Here is a 17,710-nt window from a genome sequence, read left to right on the forward strand (position 1 = left end):
GGGAATCGCCCCCAGTTGAAAATCACCAGCCTAGTCTTTTATACAAGAAAAATGGAGAAATACTTAGAATATTAATATTTTTCCTTTTCCCCATCTATCTGAAAAAAAATTCTGCAGATAAAACAGATCCAGGACAAGGGAGACAGTTTTGTCTTCTTATGTGGCAACCCCTATCTCTTGGCCCCACAACCATCACAGAAGGATGGTTGTGGGGCCAACCATGGTTTTACAAATGATGAAATCTATACTCAATGTTAACTTGTCCAAACTTCTGCTGAATTCAACAGCCTGAATGCGTTTGATGACAATACTCAAGGTTCTAACTACTACTGCCCCAAGGAGCCCTCTTAAGTAAATGAAAAAAGTCCATTACTTCAATAAAATATTGATAACCCTCTACATAATCCTATGCTAAAATGGCACAAATCCTCTCCATTAGCAACAACTTGTTCAGAAAAAAAATCTAACATGCCACCACTTCATACAAGAAACATATGCAAAAGCAGATGATATAATCACACTGTAGGCTGACATGACTTTTTAAGGGCTATATGGGAAGGCAGGGAAAATGAACGAAAGTTGCACGCAGGATCCAAAGTCAAGCAATACCTGCCTCTGAAGCCCAGGCTATCATTGCCTCTAAATCACACTACTGTTTTCAGGCTTTTTTCAAAGCAAAACCAAAGCCTTTCTCTTAGCAAAGGGAATCCTGGGAGTTATATAGGCCAACTGATGGTCTAGCAAGAAAGGCAGCTTTGGCATCCCACAACTCTCACTGATTCCAGGGGGGCAGTCTAGAGCAAGCCACAGGGCCTCCCTTTGCCTCAGTTTCCTATCCATGCAGTGGAGATACTTCCAAATGGTAAATACTGACCAGCACTTCGTAAAGTTTGGATGACAGCTTAAGAACGTCACCTGATCCCTGTCCCTTAAATGAGGGCTCAGTAGCCTTCTTGAAGCTTAAGCTCACACCAAGAACAAAATCCTTTCTGTCCAAATGGCGTCAGTTATTTGATCTATTTGTCAACTCTTAGAGCATCAACAGGCCATCTCCCTGTGAAAGCAAGCACTTTTTCTCCTTCTAAGCAGTATGTGGAGGGGTGACAGAGCCCAGAGTGAAACAGACTAGAGCCATCCATTTACCTGGTGAGGAAAACATGGGGCAACTCCTTTTTGCCACACTGTGAGCCATAACTAACTAGGTCACTTGGTCAACTTCTCTCAACTGCTCATTAATCATCATCACAAATGTACTCCCTCCTCAGAAGACAACAAAATTTACTAACCCAAAGGCTCACCATCATAATAGTTTTTCATCTTTAAGAGTCTAGCTAACCAGCTGGACGAGCCAGCAAAACTTCTTACTTAGGATTGTAGGTATGTACATTAATTATTTAGATTCTATTAATTAACTGATTATATAGTTGTTGATTTTATTTTACCTTTGTATTTCCAGCTTCAAGTCCTACTTTTTCTCCCAGATTTCAAAGATAATCATCTCTCTGATATATCAAACTAAAGTGGTTAGTAGTCTGAGGTCTACAATAAAAACCCACTGGCATCTTGGTTCCATCACTTACTGTGTGACACTCCACGTAAGATATGGAGATAGTAATGACAATAACCTTAGATGTCTATGCAATAATAACAACTAATCCAAGTCATCTTCTCCTCTAAAAGATAACAGTATAATCAACACTTACTTGAGTCCAACATTCTCTCAAGGGGGAGGAATGGAAAACCACAAACTTCATTTTCATTTCAAAAACTTTAATGGTTCTAATAAAAGTGTTTGTTGCTTGAAAAATGTAAAAAAGTAAAGTAAAATATAAAGAACGAATAAACTACTCATATTTACACAAACCAAATACGGCCCACCACTAACCTTTGGAGATATTTCCTTCCAGGTATTTCACACAATTGGAAACTGAAAGATATTTCATACAACTGGATCAGTTTATATACAATTTTGTATTTTTTTTCACATTGCCAGGTATTTTCCCAAATCATCAGTTCTTCCAAAATATGAGACAAGTGTTCCAGAACACCCTTATCAAGCCTGCTGCAGAATTACCAGGAAAGTTAGAAAAGATAGGTCTAGTTAGGTGTTTTGGCTCTTTCTTTGGTTGTTTTTTACCTTAATATATTCCATATAATCAAGAAACCCATAAACAAAAAATGAAAGCCTCATACTCTCAACTACTCTGAATTTTAAGTCCAAGTATTCAGCATTAGCTAATGCTAAAATGTATATTACAGCATAATTACACACAGCTCCCTGCTCTGAGCACCTGAACTTGCCCTACAAGTACTTCCCAGTAGCATCATTAACCCCATTTCACAGATGAAGATGCTAGTACAGCAGTGACATGACTTCTCTAAATATGAATTATCAGGTTACCAATCTAGAAACAGAATCCAGGACTACTAATATTTACTGCAAAATTACAGATCTGGGCTATGCTCATGAGGGTATTATAAAAAGCAAACGTTAGAGGGAAGTCTGCTAGTTCTGAAAAGACCCCAATTTCAGTTCTGGAACACCCCAGTGATCTAAGGGCATCCACTTAAAAGTATGAGAGAATATACATTTAACCAAGGATCTCCAGGCATGTTTTGTAGACACTGGCACTGGCTGGCCAATTATCCAAAATTACAAGTGGGGAAATTGAGACAGAAGGAAATTGAAACATACATCCCCAACAATTCGTGATTAACACAGACTAGTCTTCCTCTCCCACCTCCACCTACCCCATGCAAAGCTAAGTAGATAAAGCTTCCATGTGAAATGACAAGGAGAATGGGGACTTTACTGCCTCCAACAGGAAGAAAAAAGTTTCTGGGAGGGGGATGAGATGGGAAGATAAATGAACAACCAATTAGAAGCCAGAGATAGGGTGAGAGCCGAAACCAATGCAACGGGAGAAACACTCATGATGTAAGATCCTCACAAGAGTCCCGAGGGATGTGCCAGCTTACACATTCAGTGTTGGCCTAGGCACTTCCCAAGTGGTTTATAGAAACTCATAGCCCTTAATATGGGAGCTCTCTATTCCATAAAGCCTGGTTTGACTAGTTCAAATCTATGTAATCAATAGATAAAATGTCTATCTATGGGAATTATTCACCTAAAACACAGGGGCAGCATTCTCTCTCATCTCCGTTAAAGTACAAAAACCATACAACTCTTTACTTTTACCTCCTTTTACTAATGTAGAGACATCTCCAATCAATGGTCTCACACTCTCTAGGGTAGAAATTAAAATTTAAAGCTTTGAAACATGAAGTTAGCCAACATCACCCATCTCAAAATTAATAATTTCTGCATTTCACACAGATAGAGAACGAAGGCTGCACAATTTGCTAAACTAAACTATGGCTAGAGACAGTTCAAGATTCACCACTGCAGAGCACGAACACACTAATTTTTTAGCTCAATGCAAACAGCTGATGACAATATGCTCCTACAATAATGCTGATCTGGCTATGATTACTCATCTTGTAACTTGGTGTGGTTCTCTCCTCTCCATAAAGTCAAATATAAGTTAACTGCACATCACAAATGGGATCGATTTGGGAGTACAAATTCAATGGAAATTTACATCTATATATCCAGACTACCTGACACTGGAAAAGCTATTTCCTTCCCTTCCCTGCCTATATACCAATATATAAACTGAAGTTAGTAAAAATATCTTTCAAGACAGATACTTACAGATTTTTAGCTTACAAGCTAAACCTAGAATACACAGCAGCATGGTGCCCTTAGACAAGGCCACCACCAATCCGCTGCATACTTCACTGGCTATTCCCAACCCCCATCTACAGCAGAATACTTGGTCTGGGGTTCTGAGTTTTGACAATGTATAGAAATCTAAGTCTTCTGAAGGGCTCATTAAGGAGTTAGGACTGGTGATCTTGGAAAAGAATAATAATAGGAACTGGTTTCATGTACCTGAAGGGGAAATAAATTAAGCTAATTCCATGTAGCTCCCAGAACCAGAAGCAAGCTTGGAGTGTGGGAGGGAAGGAATTACAGGTGAACACACAGGCTCAAAATGGAAATAAAATTTAGTGGGGGTAGCAGATTCTCAAAACCTCCAAATGGCCATGCAGAGGCTCCTGTATCAACTGGTAGTTTTAAAATTTGATCAAACTAAGACTTCACAATTCCTCATACCTTCTGTTACACAAAATTAATAAACAGCCCTTGGGCCAAAACCCAGGAACTAGGAAATAAAGGGGAACTGCCAACTCTTTTAAGATAACTCCTATAGATAACTTGTCAGACAGTAAATCTTCTACTTATAAATACTTCTGAATGGGATTAGATCTATTAGTAATTCAGTGACCATTCCCAATGGCAGCAGTAAATACAACAGGGCTGTTGTGATGAAGCAGAACATATCAGTAACCAGCAATGACCTTTAAAAGGAACTTTTCACCTAATTTACATTAATAGGTAGGAGAAATTTATTCAAATCAAACATTTTAAATGAGGGGGCTGAAAATGAGAAGGAAAAAACAAAGGAGGAGATGAAAAATTAGGGGGGAACACAAGAGATGATCAAAAATAAGTGCCCTTTTAATATGAGCCGTTTAGATGTGTATCCTCAAAAGCTAAGAAGGCTACATGTGGCATTCTTCATTTAGTGGATAATAGAGAACAGAACAGAGACTACAATCTACATTTTTAACTAATCTAACCTGGGTATTAGCCTTAGATGAGAAATGTGAAAACTAATGAACAAAAACCAAATCTATTAATGTATTATGGGATAGGGCATGATTTTCTGTTTAAAGCAGTTAAAAAAGCTGACTTTTGTGACTTATAAAAAGGAAATATTGTAAAACTCTGGCTTAACGATGTCTATGTTCATCAGATTTTAGATATTTGAATTTCATGACAATTCAAAGGGGATAATTTTTGATAGTGGTTCTGATTACATTCAGGAAACAGAATCACCCTTGTAAACATTTGGTCAGTAGCAGCAAAACTCTCCCCTCCCTCATGGGAGAATTATAAATGTCCCTTTTGCAGCTTTCTCTGTTGCTGATGGCATACTTAGGACTGGTAAAGGTATCAAGAAAAGACAGGACAGGTAGTTTAGTTCTTTCTATATGTACTTAAACACAGAACAGTTCAAAGACCCTAAAATGTCAAGTGGGTCAAAAACTATGTCCAAATCAAAGAAAATAAAACTAAACACTATAGCTTTTTCTTAGTATTGACTCCTATAAAAGGCATGTCAATTAAACCACACCCAGAAAAAATAATTAATACCCTCTTCATGAATTCCAATTTTACTTTTTTCCTGTCTTCCTCCACCTCTGGTTAAAACAGTCAAATGTATATTCCTCACACTATCACAGGAAACGAAGAAAGGAATTCCTTTTAAATTGAAGGATATCAAATTCCCAGGCATACCCAAACAGAATGTCAAGGGTCATGCCCCATATTTGGCCAAACAGAAAAACTATTAATATATTTGTAGTCAGACTGAGTAACTATAAATCCAAAAGCTACAACCTCATGAAAAGATGGATGAGGCATTAAATTCAAAAATTTTTAAGCCTACACAGATATGCTTGCTGCCCGAGTGACATTCAAGTTCATTTGCACAATAAATGTGGTCTAACAAGTCATTATGCTCTTATCAGTGAGATCATGATGTGATGTGCCCTGTGAAGGTCCTTCAGGAAGGTGGCTGGCTACTAATCTGTTTCAGGACAGAGTAACAAGATAGCAGCCTGAGGGAGCAAGGACACCTCACCAAGAGTGGTGAGCTTTTGCGCAAAAGGTAGGTCATGCAGGGACTTGAAAGTATGTATGCTTAATAAAATTCAACGTCATTTTTTTAAGTGAGTCGCTAAAATAGTCTCAGCAGGCTACCCAGAAACAAGCTTAATAAGGCGTAAAACTAAAGGTAGTTAGGGAAACTCCATTTCAAATCCCAGGGCTGTATTCACAGTTAAGGATCACAAAAAATTTAGTCATGAAAGGAATGTCAGATGTATTAATTACCTTAGAATCTGAAATGTTTTGTTTTCATTTTAACCTTCTAATTTCATTACTTCTTCCTTACAGTCCTCTTTAAAAGTTATTTGAAACTCAAATGGGGGTGGGGAGTGTAAATGAGGCTTAATTGGAGGCTCTGGGTTGTCAATCGCAGTAGAATAGATCTCAGCTCATGACTTCCATGACCGAATGTGTTTTCCTTTTTCTCTTCCTGCCTTTTATATAAACACAGGTGGAAGTCAAGGTTAGTCTAAGAGCCACGGCCATTAACAGCTTGTCTTTGGTTAAAATGTCTCCACAATTTCATCACAAAAGAAATTAAGTCGGGCCTTTCTGTGAATACATTCAACATCTGATATAACCCAAGATTACTTACACTGTTCAATGGTATCACATAGCACAATAATCATTTTTAAATTTTTTCTTAGAGATATAATTTATAAAACATGCAATCAAATTGTAATGAATTCTGAAACTGACTTCAAACAAGCACCACCCCATAGTGTGTGGAGAAAAAACACTCAGCATAAATATGGAAGACATATGTGTATCAATGCAATATTCTCTCCATTTAATTCTTTATCTGACTCATTCTTCACCTTTAGCTTAAAATAAAGTAATCACACTAAGGAATGAAATGGTACAACTTTAATATTCAAACTACGTCTTAAATGGCTTGAAATTCAGCTAAACTATAAACAGCTTCTTTAAGAATATTTACTTCTGAGTTAGGTACCACAATGAGAACTACAGATCAGGAATAAGGGCAGTCTGAAAGGGTGGTGACAGATAGTGAGGGACTAGTCCTGAAACACTGAAGTGCGTGCAGGGTAATTCTTGAAGGTTATGACAAACGTGCTTCAAAATTTTTAATAATCCAAATTCTGCTTTCCTTTTATTTTCTTTAGTATGTTCTCAGTAATTATCAAAGATAATAAAATGTCATTTCAAGAAATATAAAGCACCTTAAACATCCCAGGAATACCGGACTATGTTACAGGACTACTACAGAGCAGTGTGGTATCCACAGCAGGACCAAAAAAAGAATGTAAATAGCATCGAAACAGTATCCATTGCAGGACCAAAAAAAGAATGTAAATAGCATCGAAACACACCTAATTACAATAAATTTCCTTAACATTAAGTTTTTAATTATCCCAAATACTTCAGGACAAAAATAGCATTAAAAATAATTTTGGTGGCCTCTTCTAAAATGTAAAGCCATCAAATACTGTTTAAAATCAGTGTCAATATCAGAATCTCAAAGCCTGCATGTTAATACAAATATGCAATACATACTTTATATACACAAATAGAAATGAATTCTAAAGGGTTCAAGAAACCACCGTGGGCACACAGGTAACAAGAGAATAAGAGTATAGGAATTTTTCACATTCAGTATATGCAAATATCGCAGTGAACACACAATGCAATATGTATATACGCCTTACTGCTAAATAGTACACCTGAAATGTACTGGATTGTTAACCAATGTCACCAAAATAAAAAAATAAATTAAAATTAAAAAACAAAAAGAAGTATGCAAATGTAATAATGGGCCACTAAAAAAAGTTGAATTATCAAAGACTGAAGGAGAAAAACCAATTCAGTCAAACAGATTACATAAAACTCTCAGTAAAATGGTCTAATGGAAGCTTTCACATTCACTGTATGCAAATTTCATGTTGGCAAGCCTATCTACCCACCCAGAGAAAAGGTTTAAAAGTTTAGAGAAATGCACCCAGCTGGTACTGAGGACACAAACAACCTCAGTTGATAGTTACAAGTTCTGCAAGTTCCATTCTGCTACCTCCCCCTCCCTCCTGACCCCTTCAGAGCTGGCCCTGCAGAGAGGGAGGTCCCCTGCTGCAGACAGGTGATGTAATAATACTCGCCTTAAGGTAGCTGGGTTTCTGGGCTCTTCAAATCATACTGTGATGGCTGAAACCTGACACTGAACACTCATTGATATGACAAATTGATGAGTCTACAAATTAAGCATCACAGGGTAAAGGAGCTACATCATCTGATACAAAACTGTGGTGACTGAATGTACCTATCTTGATACATTTAACTCGATGCAACCCTACACTTAAGGTTTTATGAGAATAGCTGAAAAAAAATTCTTTCATGTCAAAATGGTACAATAAAATCCACATTTGGCTGTCACTACCTCAAGAATCTACCAAAATAAGTTTCTAGCTAAACCATATGCAAATCATTTTGTTTGACCATGCTTCCAAGCAATCAAACAAGCCTGAGGTATTTGATATTTACTAGCATAGACCATTCCCAAATATTTGTGATTATTTTGTTTACAAGCTTTGACGGACACACAATATTTACAAGTGTAGGAATTATGTAATCCAGTTATAATTTATCTCTTCAAATTGAATTTGAAATCCAAATGCATTTCTTTTCAGATGCAAAATGAAGGGTCAGCCTAACAATCTTCCCCCTCACCACTACTGCAAAGATAGAGACCCTCCCATTCTGTCTGCAGGAATTTTTCTTGGACAAGATGGGTCATCCCTCAAGGCACCTCACTTGGGCTTCTGGGCCATGGTATTGGAGGAGGAAAAAAACTTATTTTCCAGATTTTAAAAGGAAAACTGTTATGAAGAGGGTGGGGACTGAGGGGCAAAGCTAATCACCTCCAGGACTCAGAGATAACTATTGGAGACACCAAGCTACTGACAAGATCTTCATTATCTTCCCACATAATCCAAACTGGTTCTCCTCCTTCCTCCTTCATTAGGCTTCTCCTGGCTAGAGTCCAAATAAGACTTGGAGGGTTCATCATGCTCTTTGAGACTTTTCTACTTCAGTTACAAAATGCAATCACTGAGGTTCCCTCCCCTTTCCTGATGCCAGGTTCGTTTAGCTACTTTGAAATGTTTTAAGTCAGCAAACCTAATGGAGGCCCCTCACCAGCAGTGCAAAGGCAGCTCTGTAAAAATTCCAGGATCACTGTTGTAAACAGAAAAACATTTTTTCTCAACTCTGATGCTTATCAAATCTAATATAATAAAAGTAGTGATTGAGAAATCCATGACCCATTTTCCAGACTTGTGAGGAATGGCAATTGAGAAAAATCTGTTTATCCAAGAAATGTATTTAATCAAATAAAAGAAAACAAGAGAAAACAGGCCATCCCCTCTTTCCTCTTTCTTTAATCAGATGAGTTGGGCAACATCTTCATAGCTGATAAGATTATAGGGTTTAGTATTAAGATGAGTTCTGTAAGGTAACCTACAACAAAGTAGACACTGTAAGACAAATGTCATGGGGGGGGAGGGGTGGAATTAATCATAGCAGAAAAAAAATTTCTTTTCAAAGTCTCAAAGATCCAGAGAGATGCTGAAACCAAGTCACACTCAAAAAGGTGGCAGCCTTGGGATTTCCATGAGGCAGGGTATGTAAAAGAAACAGGGCTTGCTGGCAGTAACAGCACATCCCAGGTCACAGATGCCGCAGTACAGACCAATGAGCCACAGGCTTTTAGAGGTGGCATTCTCTTCTGTGAAGACAGATGTGCCATCTACTGTCCCTAAGAAAGAACTCGTGACTTGGTGTCAGTAGAGACAGGCTACCTTGGTAGAAATAACCTGTCTTCCCACAGAGGTATAAATTGACTTGCCTCTCCTCCCAAAAGGAGGTAAGATCCTGCACTTCTCCCCTTCAGTATTAGAATGAAGATGAGACACAAGCTAAAAGGATGAAAATGCTTTACATCTCTCTCTACTTTTGAAATGAAAGAGCAAAGATGAGCTGTAATTTTGAATTTTGTTCATTCTACAAACATTAATAGAAAGAAAAAATTAAATTGACCAATTCCATATTGTTTCCTGGCTGGTTTGAGTAGTTTACCCTGACATCATTGGCAATCACACAAGTGTGCTTTGAAAGCTATTTTTGTCCATGTGGAAGATAACTTACACATTTAATAAAACTTCACAGTAGTGAGCTACTCAATCTACTTTTGTTTCACTATCCCCAATGTATCTTTTAAATAAAATGCAGTCTGCTGCTATAGATATAAACATATTATTACTAAAATAGCTTTTTTTTCTTCAACAGTTGTTATTTCTAAAACGGCTAGTAAGTTTAATAAATCTTTTTTTTCTTCAACAGTTGTTATTTCTAAAACGGCTAGTAAGTTTATTAAACCTTTTGATATGCCACAATAGTTTTTGTTGCATAAACCTTTTAGTTCACTGTAAGCTAATCAGACTCATTCCAAATATTCTGAATACGCTCAGTTATGTATGTCTGCTTGGAATCAATTTTGGGTTAAGGCCATCTAAATTTAATCTCCTCAGGATCCATTGAAGCATCTTATTATAACCTTCTTTATTACTGTACTTGGGTTAGTGGATAAAGATTCATTACAATGGAAAAGCTATCAAGAATATCTAATATTTAGTTAATGCAGTATTAAAACTGATATTTAAATTTTAAAGCATCTTTTTAAACCAACATAACTTTCTGTAACAAATGCCCTAAGTATATTTTGAGGTTGCTAACTTCAACCTCAGAATTTCTCATTTTTCAAAGTAAGAAGAATTATGTTCAATCCTGATCTTTCTTTGAATCACTGCTTCCATGACATTGGTATGAAAGTTAATTTTAAAGAAAAGACCAATCAGAAAGCTAAATATTTTGTAAATGCCTACTATTCATATTAAGTCAATTATGTAATTTATTATATGCATTATAAAATTCTATGTCAGTTTTAAATCAAATGCAGTACATTATTGGCTTTAAACTGTATCCCATGGGTCTCTATATTTACACATCAGCATGTTTCTAAGAAGCTGCACTTAAAAATACTAAAAGTATAATCTTATTTTCATAAGTTCTTATAAAAACAAAGAATTTCATAAAAAAAAATTTGGTCTTATAACACAATATTACTTTCATAATAAAGTCCAAGTTCAGTCTGACAAGGCTCTCCTACCTATACTTTTTTCAAGTTTTGTTATTTCATATACCCATCACTCAGAGAAACTGACATTTCCCCTATTTTCATGCCCTTAGAAATGCCAGTCCATCATTCCAAAATAAATTTTAAAAATAAGATGGATTGATGGATTAAAAAATGGATATATAAAGCAAGTATAACAAAATGGTAGTAGTAAAACTAGGTGGTAGGTATACGGGTGTTGCATGTAGAACCCTTGCACCTTTGCTGAACATATAAAATTTTTTATAAGGGGGGAGGGCAAATGGGGTAAAAGGGGTCATATATGTGGTGACAGAAAGAACTCTAACTGGACGGTGAACATAAATATGACTTACTGTCGAACTGTATACTTGAAACTTACTGGATTTCATTAACCAATGTCACCATAATATATATATAAACAAGCAAATAAATATGGAAATTACTGCTTAAACATAAAAAAAAAAAATTTAGAATGAAATCTTAGGAGAATAACATCCCATTTTCAAGACCCACCTCAATGGCCAACATTGAACTCCATTTTTCTCAAAAGCTCTTACCGTGTATCATAGTTCTTTATATGTCACATCTAATCTCCCTACAGGATCCAAATCTGAATCATTTTTCTATCATTCAAATGCATTTATTTAGTACATCTTACACAAAAATCATTCAACAAATGGGGAAAAAAAAAACACTGACCATCTCTTAAAAATAACAACCACTGTTCTTTGGTTATACTATTACTAAAATTATTCTCACATAAGATAGACTGTGATCATGTTGAACACATAGGAAGCTGAAATATAAAAGGCCTATGTTTCAAGAAAAATTTTCCCCCAACCATATATTTACAATATAACTGAACCACTAAAACATGCAGACATTAAAGTTAAATTATAATACATAGCAGCATGAATTAAGCTATTACCAGGCATTCACTCAAGAAAAGGCAAAAATGCCTCCAGGCACAAGCCAAGAATGGAAATTAGTGAACTAACTTGAGTCTCTAAGACTAAGCAAAATCTGTGTAGACGCACAAGATGATCCAAGTCCTTGGGGACAGGATGGTCTAGGCCTAAAATAAAAGCTAACCTAGGAGAAGAGTTAGACTGAGAAGTGAAAGTCTCAAGAAACTCTGATAAAGAGTTAACAGACTTGGGGACACTGAACACCATAAGAAGAGTCCTGAGTAAGACATCCAGGTTTAAAAACAAGGAAAGGGCTAAGTAGGCTATTAACTACATCAAGGAACTCAAGACAGGAACCTCATCTGAGAGGAAAAGGAAGTACAGCATGCTTTGAGTTTGGACATGTTGAATTTGAGTTGAAAGTGGGACATTTACAGACTATAGGTAACTGGAGACAGGACAGTAGAGGGGTGAGTCATCAAGAATCAGAGAAAAAGTCCACTACTGATCCCAAGGTACGCTCATGATTGAGCACAGAAGGAAAAATAACGAGTGAACTGACTGGAGAAGTCAGAATGGGAGTGAGGATCAGGGTAGTAAAATGTAAGAGTCCAAGATAAGAAAATATTGCTACAGAGGGGGTATGTCAAGGACAAATAGAAAGGGGAAGACTAAGATACTCCTCACCTCCAGCCTTAGTGATTTGCTGACCATAAAGAGTGCAGTTTGGGCAATCATCAAAACTCAGATTTGGGGACCACAGCAGCCCTGTTTCACTGTATTTTTTTGCTGTAATGATTATGGCCTTAAATAAAGGATATGTGTTGGGTTTATGTCCTTAAGTAATTCATTAAGGTGAAAACTCACTAATAAACTACAAAGATGCTGCAGATTTAGCATTATAATTTTATCTGGCTTAACATCAAAACTACTTTTTTTTTCCTTTAGTTTATATCAAAGCTATATGAGGATGGATGAAAAAGAAACTTAAAAAAGGAAGCCAAAAAAATTAAATTAAATTAAAAAAATAAAAAAGGAAGCCGGCTCAAATGCCTTCCATGTGGCAAGGAAAACTCAACTCAGTTTTTAGAGTGCTTAATCCACAGGTTGATAAAATATAGGAAGGCTGAGCAAAATAAACTGGAATGCCAGTGGAAAAAAAAGTGTATTTTTAAAAGGTTGAACCACATGAAATTACCAATGTACAAAAATGTATTAACATGTTTCATATATTCCTTAGAAGATGACAAATAACAAGGAGTATTCTTTGCAAAGAATTTCTGTGCCACTAACTTGAGTTTTGTTAGTCCTTGTCAGGAATTAGCAAAAAGGAGAATTCTTCCACACTTTAGTACACCTGTATATAGCATAACCATTGGACTGCAAACCTGCATCCCTTAGACACCAAAATAAACATTTTCAAGTTCATCTGGTCCTCTATTTCACAACTGAGAACAACCACACCAACTTCAGACTTTTGTATGCATTGAAAAAAGGTGGTTATCTGACCCAATGGAGATCCCAAAGGGTTGAGTCAAGTCTCTGCAAGTTGTTCCTATGAAGGCCAAAGCAAATCTTGAACTGCAGAGAAGCAACTGAATCCACTCTGTGCTCACTGATAATCCACACAACTGCAAACTCCTTTGCTCTCTCCAATCACCATAGGGTTTATACTGACTTCCAAGAGGATTCCTGGAAGCCCCAAAGTTACAGCACACATAGAACAAAAAATATTAAAAAATGGCCGAGTAAATTCCCATGATGCCAGGGTACTGGGTAGTTTCCAAGGGCAGAGTGTTCCAGAAAAATACAAACAGTTCAGGCTTCCCAAAGAAATTCCAGGCAAATACAGACAGCTGCTCTCTTAGAAAGTCACACAGTTACAGCTTAGGATCTTGGATGAAGAGGTTAGAGCACAAGGACAGGTGAACCACTTCCAGCCTATTAGGGATTCTAACGAACCACTGAGTATTCCTAACCCTCATCCTCATTTCAAATGTCCGCTGGGATTCCCTGTGCAGCATATGATATCAACCAATTCTTGTGTCCACTGCCAACGTAATAGACTTTCAATAATTTTGGGAAGATCTCCACAAACTTTAACCTTTAAGTTTACATGAGAATTTTGAAACTTTTCTAATTTTCAAGAGTTTGCCACTTATTTTAAAAAGCTGAGTATCATTCAAAAATAGAAGCCACCTTCTCGACGCATCTTTCCAAGAATGTACCACAAAAACATAGGTAAAACAAAATTAAACTTATGAGTCTCAATCAAGATATTCATCTTTGACATCTACTTTAGAATTTCTGAACAAAATATCTCATCATAACACATGTTCGCATCAGTTCCACACCATTTTCAGCCTTGTGAAGTCAGGCTCACCGGTATTCTTTTAGTCAAATGTGACTCTGCAGCAAGAAAGCAGCCATCTTCCTGCCATGGAATCACTGTAGCTAAATTACTCACCTACAGATTAAAAACCCGAATTACAAAACAGATATGAATTTTAAAATGCAAGAAAATGCACTCTCAGTTCACAGACCAAATTAAAGAAACTTCATTTCAAAATAAAGAATATCTGAGCTATCACACAGTAAAACAATTAAAATTTTTCTTTAACATACGGAACCTTAGTGCTGAAGCATTCTTTTTAACCTAAATTAAGTGTTCCAAATAATATCGAAATAAAAAACAAGAGTCAACTCAAAACTGCCATTTAAAAAAAAAAAAGCAGAGATCACAAATACTACTTCCCAAGCTCTAGAAAGCTTTGTGTGTGGGGGGTGGGGTGAGTAGGACTGGTCATGGAAATGAAGTTTCACTATTTATAAATACTGCACATGGTTTAAAAGATCCCGGGTTTTCCAAAAGTCTTAGCTTCCACTTTGTGTATAATCTTATGACAGTTCTGGCCAAAACTAAAATGAGTGTTAAGTAGATTTAAGGTACCATCCCCACAAACGCAAAATGCACGTCCGGAAAATATAACCAGCATTTAAGGAATTAGACATTTTGAGCTCTTTAACAGCTTTTCAATTATTTTGTCCTATGTAAATCCCTTTCTAAGTCTCAGGCAGGCCCCAGGAAGTAAAGCAAAAGAAACTATACTTAAAGATTTAGTCTAATTCCCAGTAGTAAATAACAGGAAATACTTAGTTCCAAAGCAGCCTCTCCTTAGTCCTAAAACAGTTAAGTTTTAGTTATTTGCCTTTTAGAACTGAATATTTTTTTAAACTAAAAGTCATAGTAAAATTTCTCCCTTTTATGAGTCTTTACAACAGATCTAAGAGTGAAACTTGGTTTTAACAAGTAACTCATTTTTATGAAAACTCTAACCAGAAAACTAGTTATGAGTTAGAACATTTCGCCTTGTTTCTTTTCTTCTTAAAATACCCTTTTACTCAAAGTGAAAATGCACTTGCTGTAATCTGACTTGCACCAACTGACTCTGATTACACCTGAAACATTTACTCACTTGAGAATGGCAGCCTGCTTCCTCCCAAAGCCCCATTAGGTTTCTACTGGGAACTGCCTCTGAGCCTCCAAGTATGGACATAATCCTTACTGACACTTAATAGATCTGCTAGCTCTGGTAAGTAAATTTTAAAAAATAATATTATAATTCCATTTGGGAAAAAATAAGAAAAAGAACTTAATAAAAATGGTTGGGGGGATAATTTGGTCTCAGATAATTTAGTGCTTTCTAAAAAGCACTAAATCTTCAAAGGTTAAGTTATATTCCTAGTTTAAGAATACCCTGATTTAAGACCATTTGAGGCAAAACTAAAAATAATCCCAAAACTTTGCCTTTCTCTATCTTTAAAGAAAGGCACTCCAGCAATCTTAAATAGGTTGTATCCATTTCCAAGGACATAAAAGAATGGTGTAAGTACTTAAACTCAAATGTTAAGTAAAATAGGATTTGGCAGACAATCCCAACTTACCTTTTTAAAAAACACTTGGTAAAACTGCACATATGCCTAATAATGAGGTTATAAGTAATAACTACTCTAAAACACACTTTGGAAAAAATAAAATCCTGGCTCCTTCTCCAGGAACTTCAATTCAATAAGATGTGAATAAGTTAACCTTTTTGACACATAATAACCACAGGGATGACACTGTATGTAAAACCACCATGGTGTAACAACTGCGCAGCAGACTATGCTATACATACAGGCTATGATTATCTTTATTAGGTCGTACAATCAGAATGAGGGGTGAGGAAGGAGCTTGGCTCAACCAGAGAATATTAGCATGGATTCTTCCACCTGTGACAGTGAGACATTGTCAGTTTCAGGAGGCCAAAAGGCAGATGGATCCCCGGCAAGCCTCCCCATTGTCTTGAGGGCCCCGGGGCCTTCACCGGGTAGGGATGTGAATGCCCCCACCATGAGTCTCTCTGGGTCTCTCTCAAAGTCAAAAAGGACCAGAAGCACCTCTTCTGCAGTCCTGAACCAAGGAGGTCCCTGCCAGTTGCCCTTGATGCACACCTCCACTCCGACACCCCCAAAACACTTGTCTCAAAGCCCCCAGCTTTAGACCTCGAATCTGTACACCTCCTTTTTCGGTAACCCTGAGATGGCAAAGCGAGAAAGAGAAGATACACATATTCCAAACCCCGGTCACCCAGGAGAGCCTCTCCAAGTCTAATTAAAGACCTTGGACCACGGGGGCACTTTGGGGGCACTTCCATGCTTAGAGAAGTGCCAGCCGCGCTACGAAGCGGCGGGGCCATATGCTGCCCGTGGCCAGGACGTGCTGGCCCTTTAAAGACGCTCGCTTCCTGCACCCTCGGCCCCTCCCTCACCGCGCCAGCTCCCGCCTCCGCCCCGCCGAGGGTCACACTTGAACTTTAACTCGCCCCGCACCGCCAGGCGCCGCGGCTCCGCTGGCGGTGGCCACCACTTTGCACGTGTCGGATGCGCTACCTCGGGCTCGGCGCGCCCAGTCAATCCCCTGCACTCAAGACCACTTCGGATAAAATCAAAACGCACACGGGCCTCCAAAAGTCTCGGCCAACCCCCACGGTTTGGCTCGCGCCCTGCCTGTCCCCTCCACCTGCAGATCCGTCTCCAGCTAGCAGGGCTCGGATGCCCCTGGCCGCGCCCACCCTGGCCAAGCGCAGCGGAAACGGCTACCCCGCGCGGCCCAAGGATGCGGGGACGCGCGCCGCGGGGGGCGGAAAGGAGCCGCCCTCTCTCCCAAAGTCCTTCAGGGAAAAGAGCAGCAGCAAGTGTCTGCTTGGGCCGTGGAGGGGCAGTTCCCAGTGAATCTCCTCCTTTCACTGGCGAAATTTTTTGTCCGCTTTAATGTCCACTTCTTGGCGAACTTTTTTCACTCCCTTAGTTTCCAAACGAGCCTGTTCCCCGTCCCACTCCTACTCTCTTGAGCGCGCGCACTTATTCCCGTCCCCCAACCGCTTCCAGACAAGCCCACCACCCATATCTGCCACTTCTCTCCTGCTCCCTGCACGCGCTGCTCGCGTGCCCCGCACTTTCAGGACAAGGAAACTTGCACTGCCGCCCCAACTACCCCAATGCGACCTCAGGGTCAGGTAGAAGTCCCCGCGCCCCAATTCCTGGTCCGGCCGTGCGCCCCGAGGCCACTCACCTTCCAGCCGGCCGAGCTGTTGCTATCGCCTTTATCCTTGAAGTAGGGCACGCTCTTGACCATCCACTCGTAGATCTGCGACAGCGTGAGCCGCTTCTCAGCCGAACTCTCGATGGCTTTGGTGATGAGGTCGGCGTAGGACAGGTTGCCCCACGCGTTGCGACGGGATGAACTGCTCTTGCGCGGCTGCCCCGCGAGCGGCCCCGCGGCCGCTGGGGGCA

The 17,710-nt window shown here is 38.6% G+C and overlaps 1 protein-coding gene across 1 annotated transcript in view; it reads right to left on the reverse strand.

The window, feature by feature from the left end:
- Positions 1-17,710, reverse strand: part of FOXO1 (forkhead box O1) — an 81,246-nt gene that overhangs the window by 62,784 nt on the left and 752 nt on the right. Inside the window, exon 2 of the mRNA XM_015587095.2 lies at positions 17,490-17,708. Coding sequence (XP_015442581.1) covers positions 17,490-17,708 — 219 coding nt within the window. The remainder of the gene's footprint in view (positions 1-17,489; positions 17,709-17,710) is intronic.

The sequence above is a fragment of the Pteropus alecto genome, unplaced genomic scaffold, assembly GCF_000325575.1.
Source record: "Pteropus alecto unplaced genomic scaffold, ASM32557v1 scaffold413, whole genome shotgun sequence".
Lineage (NCBI taxonomy): Eukaryota > Metazoa > Chordata > Mammalia > Chiroptera > Pteropodidae > Pteropus > Pteropus alecto.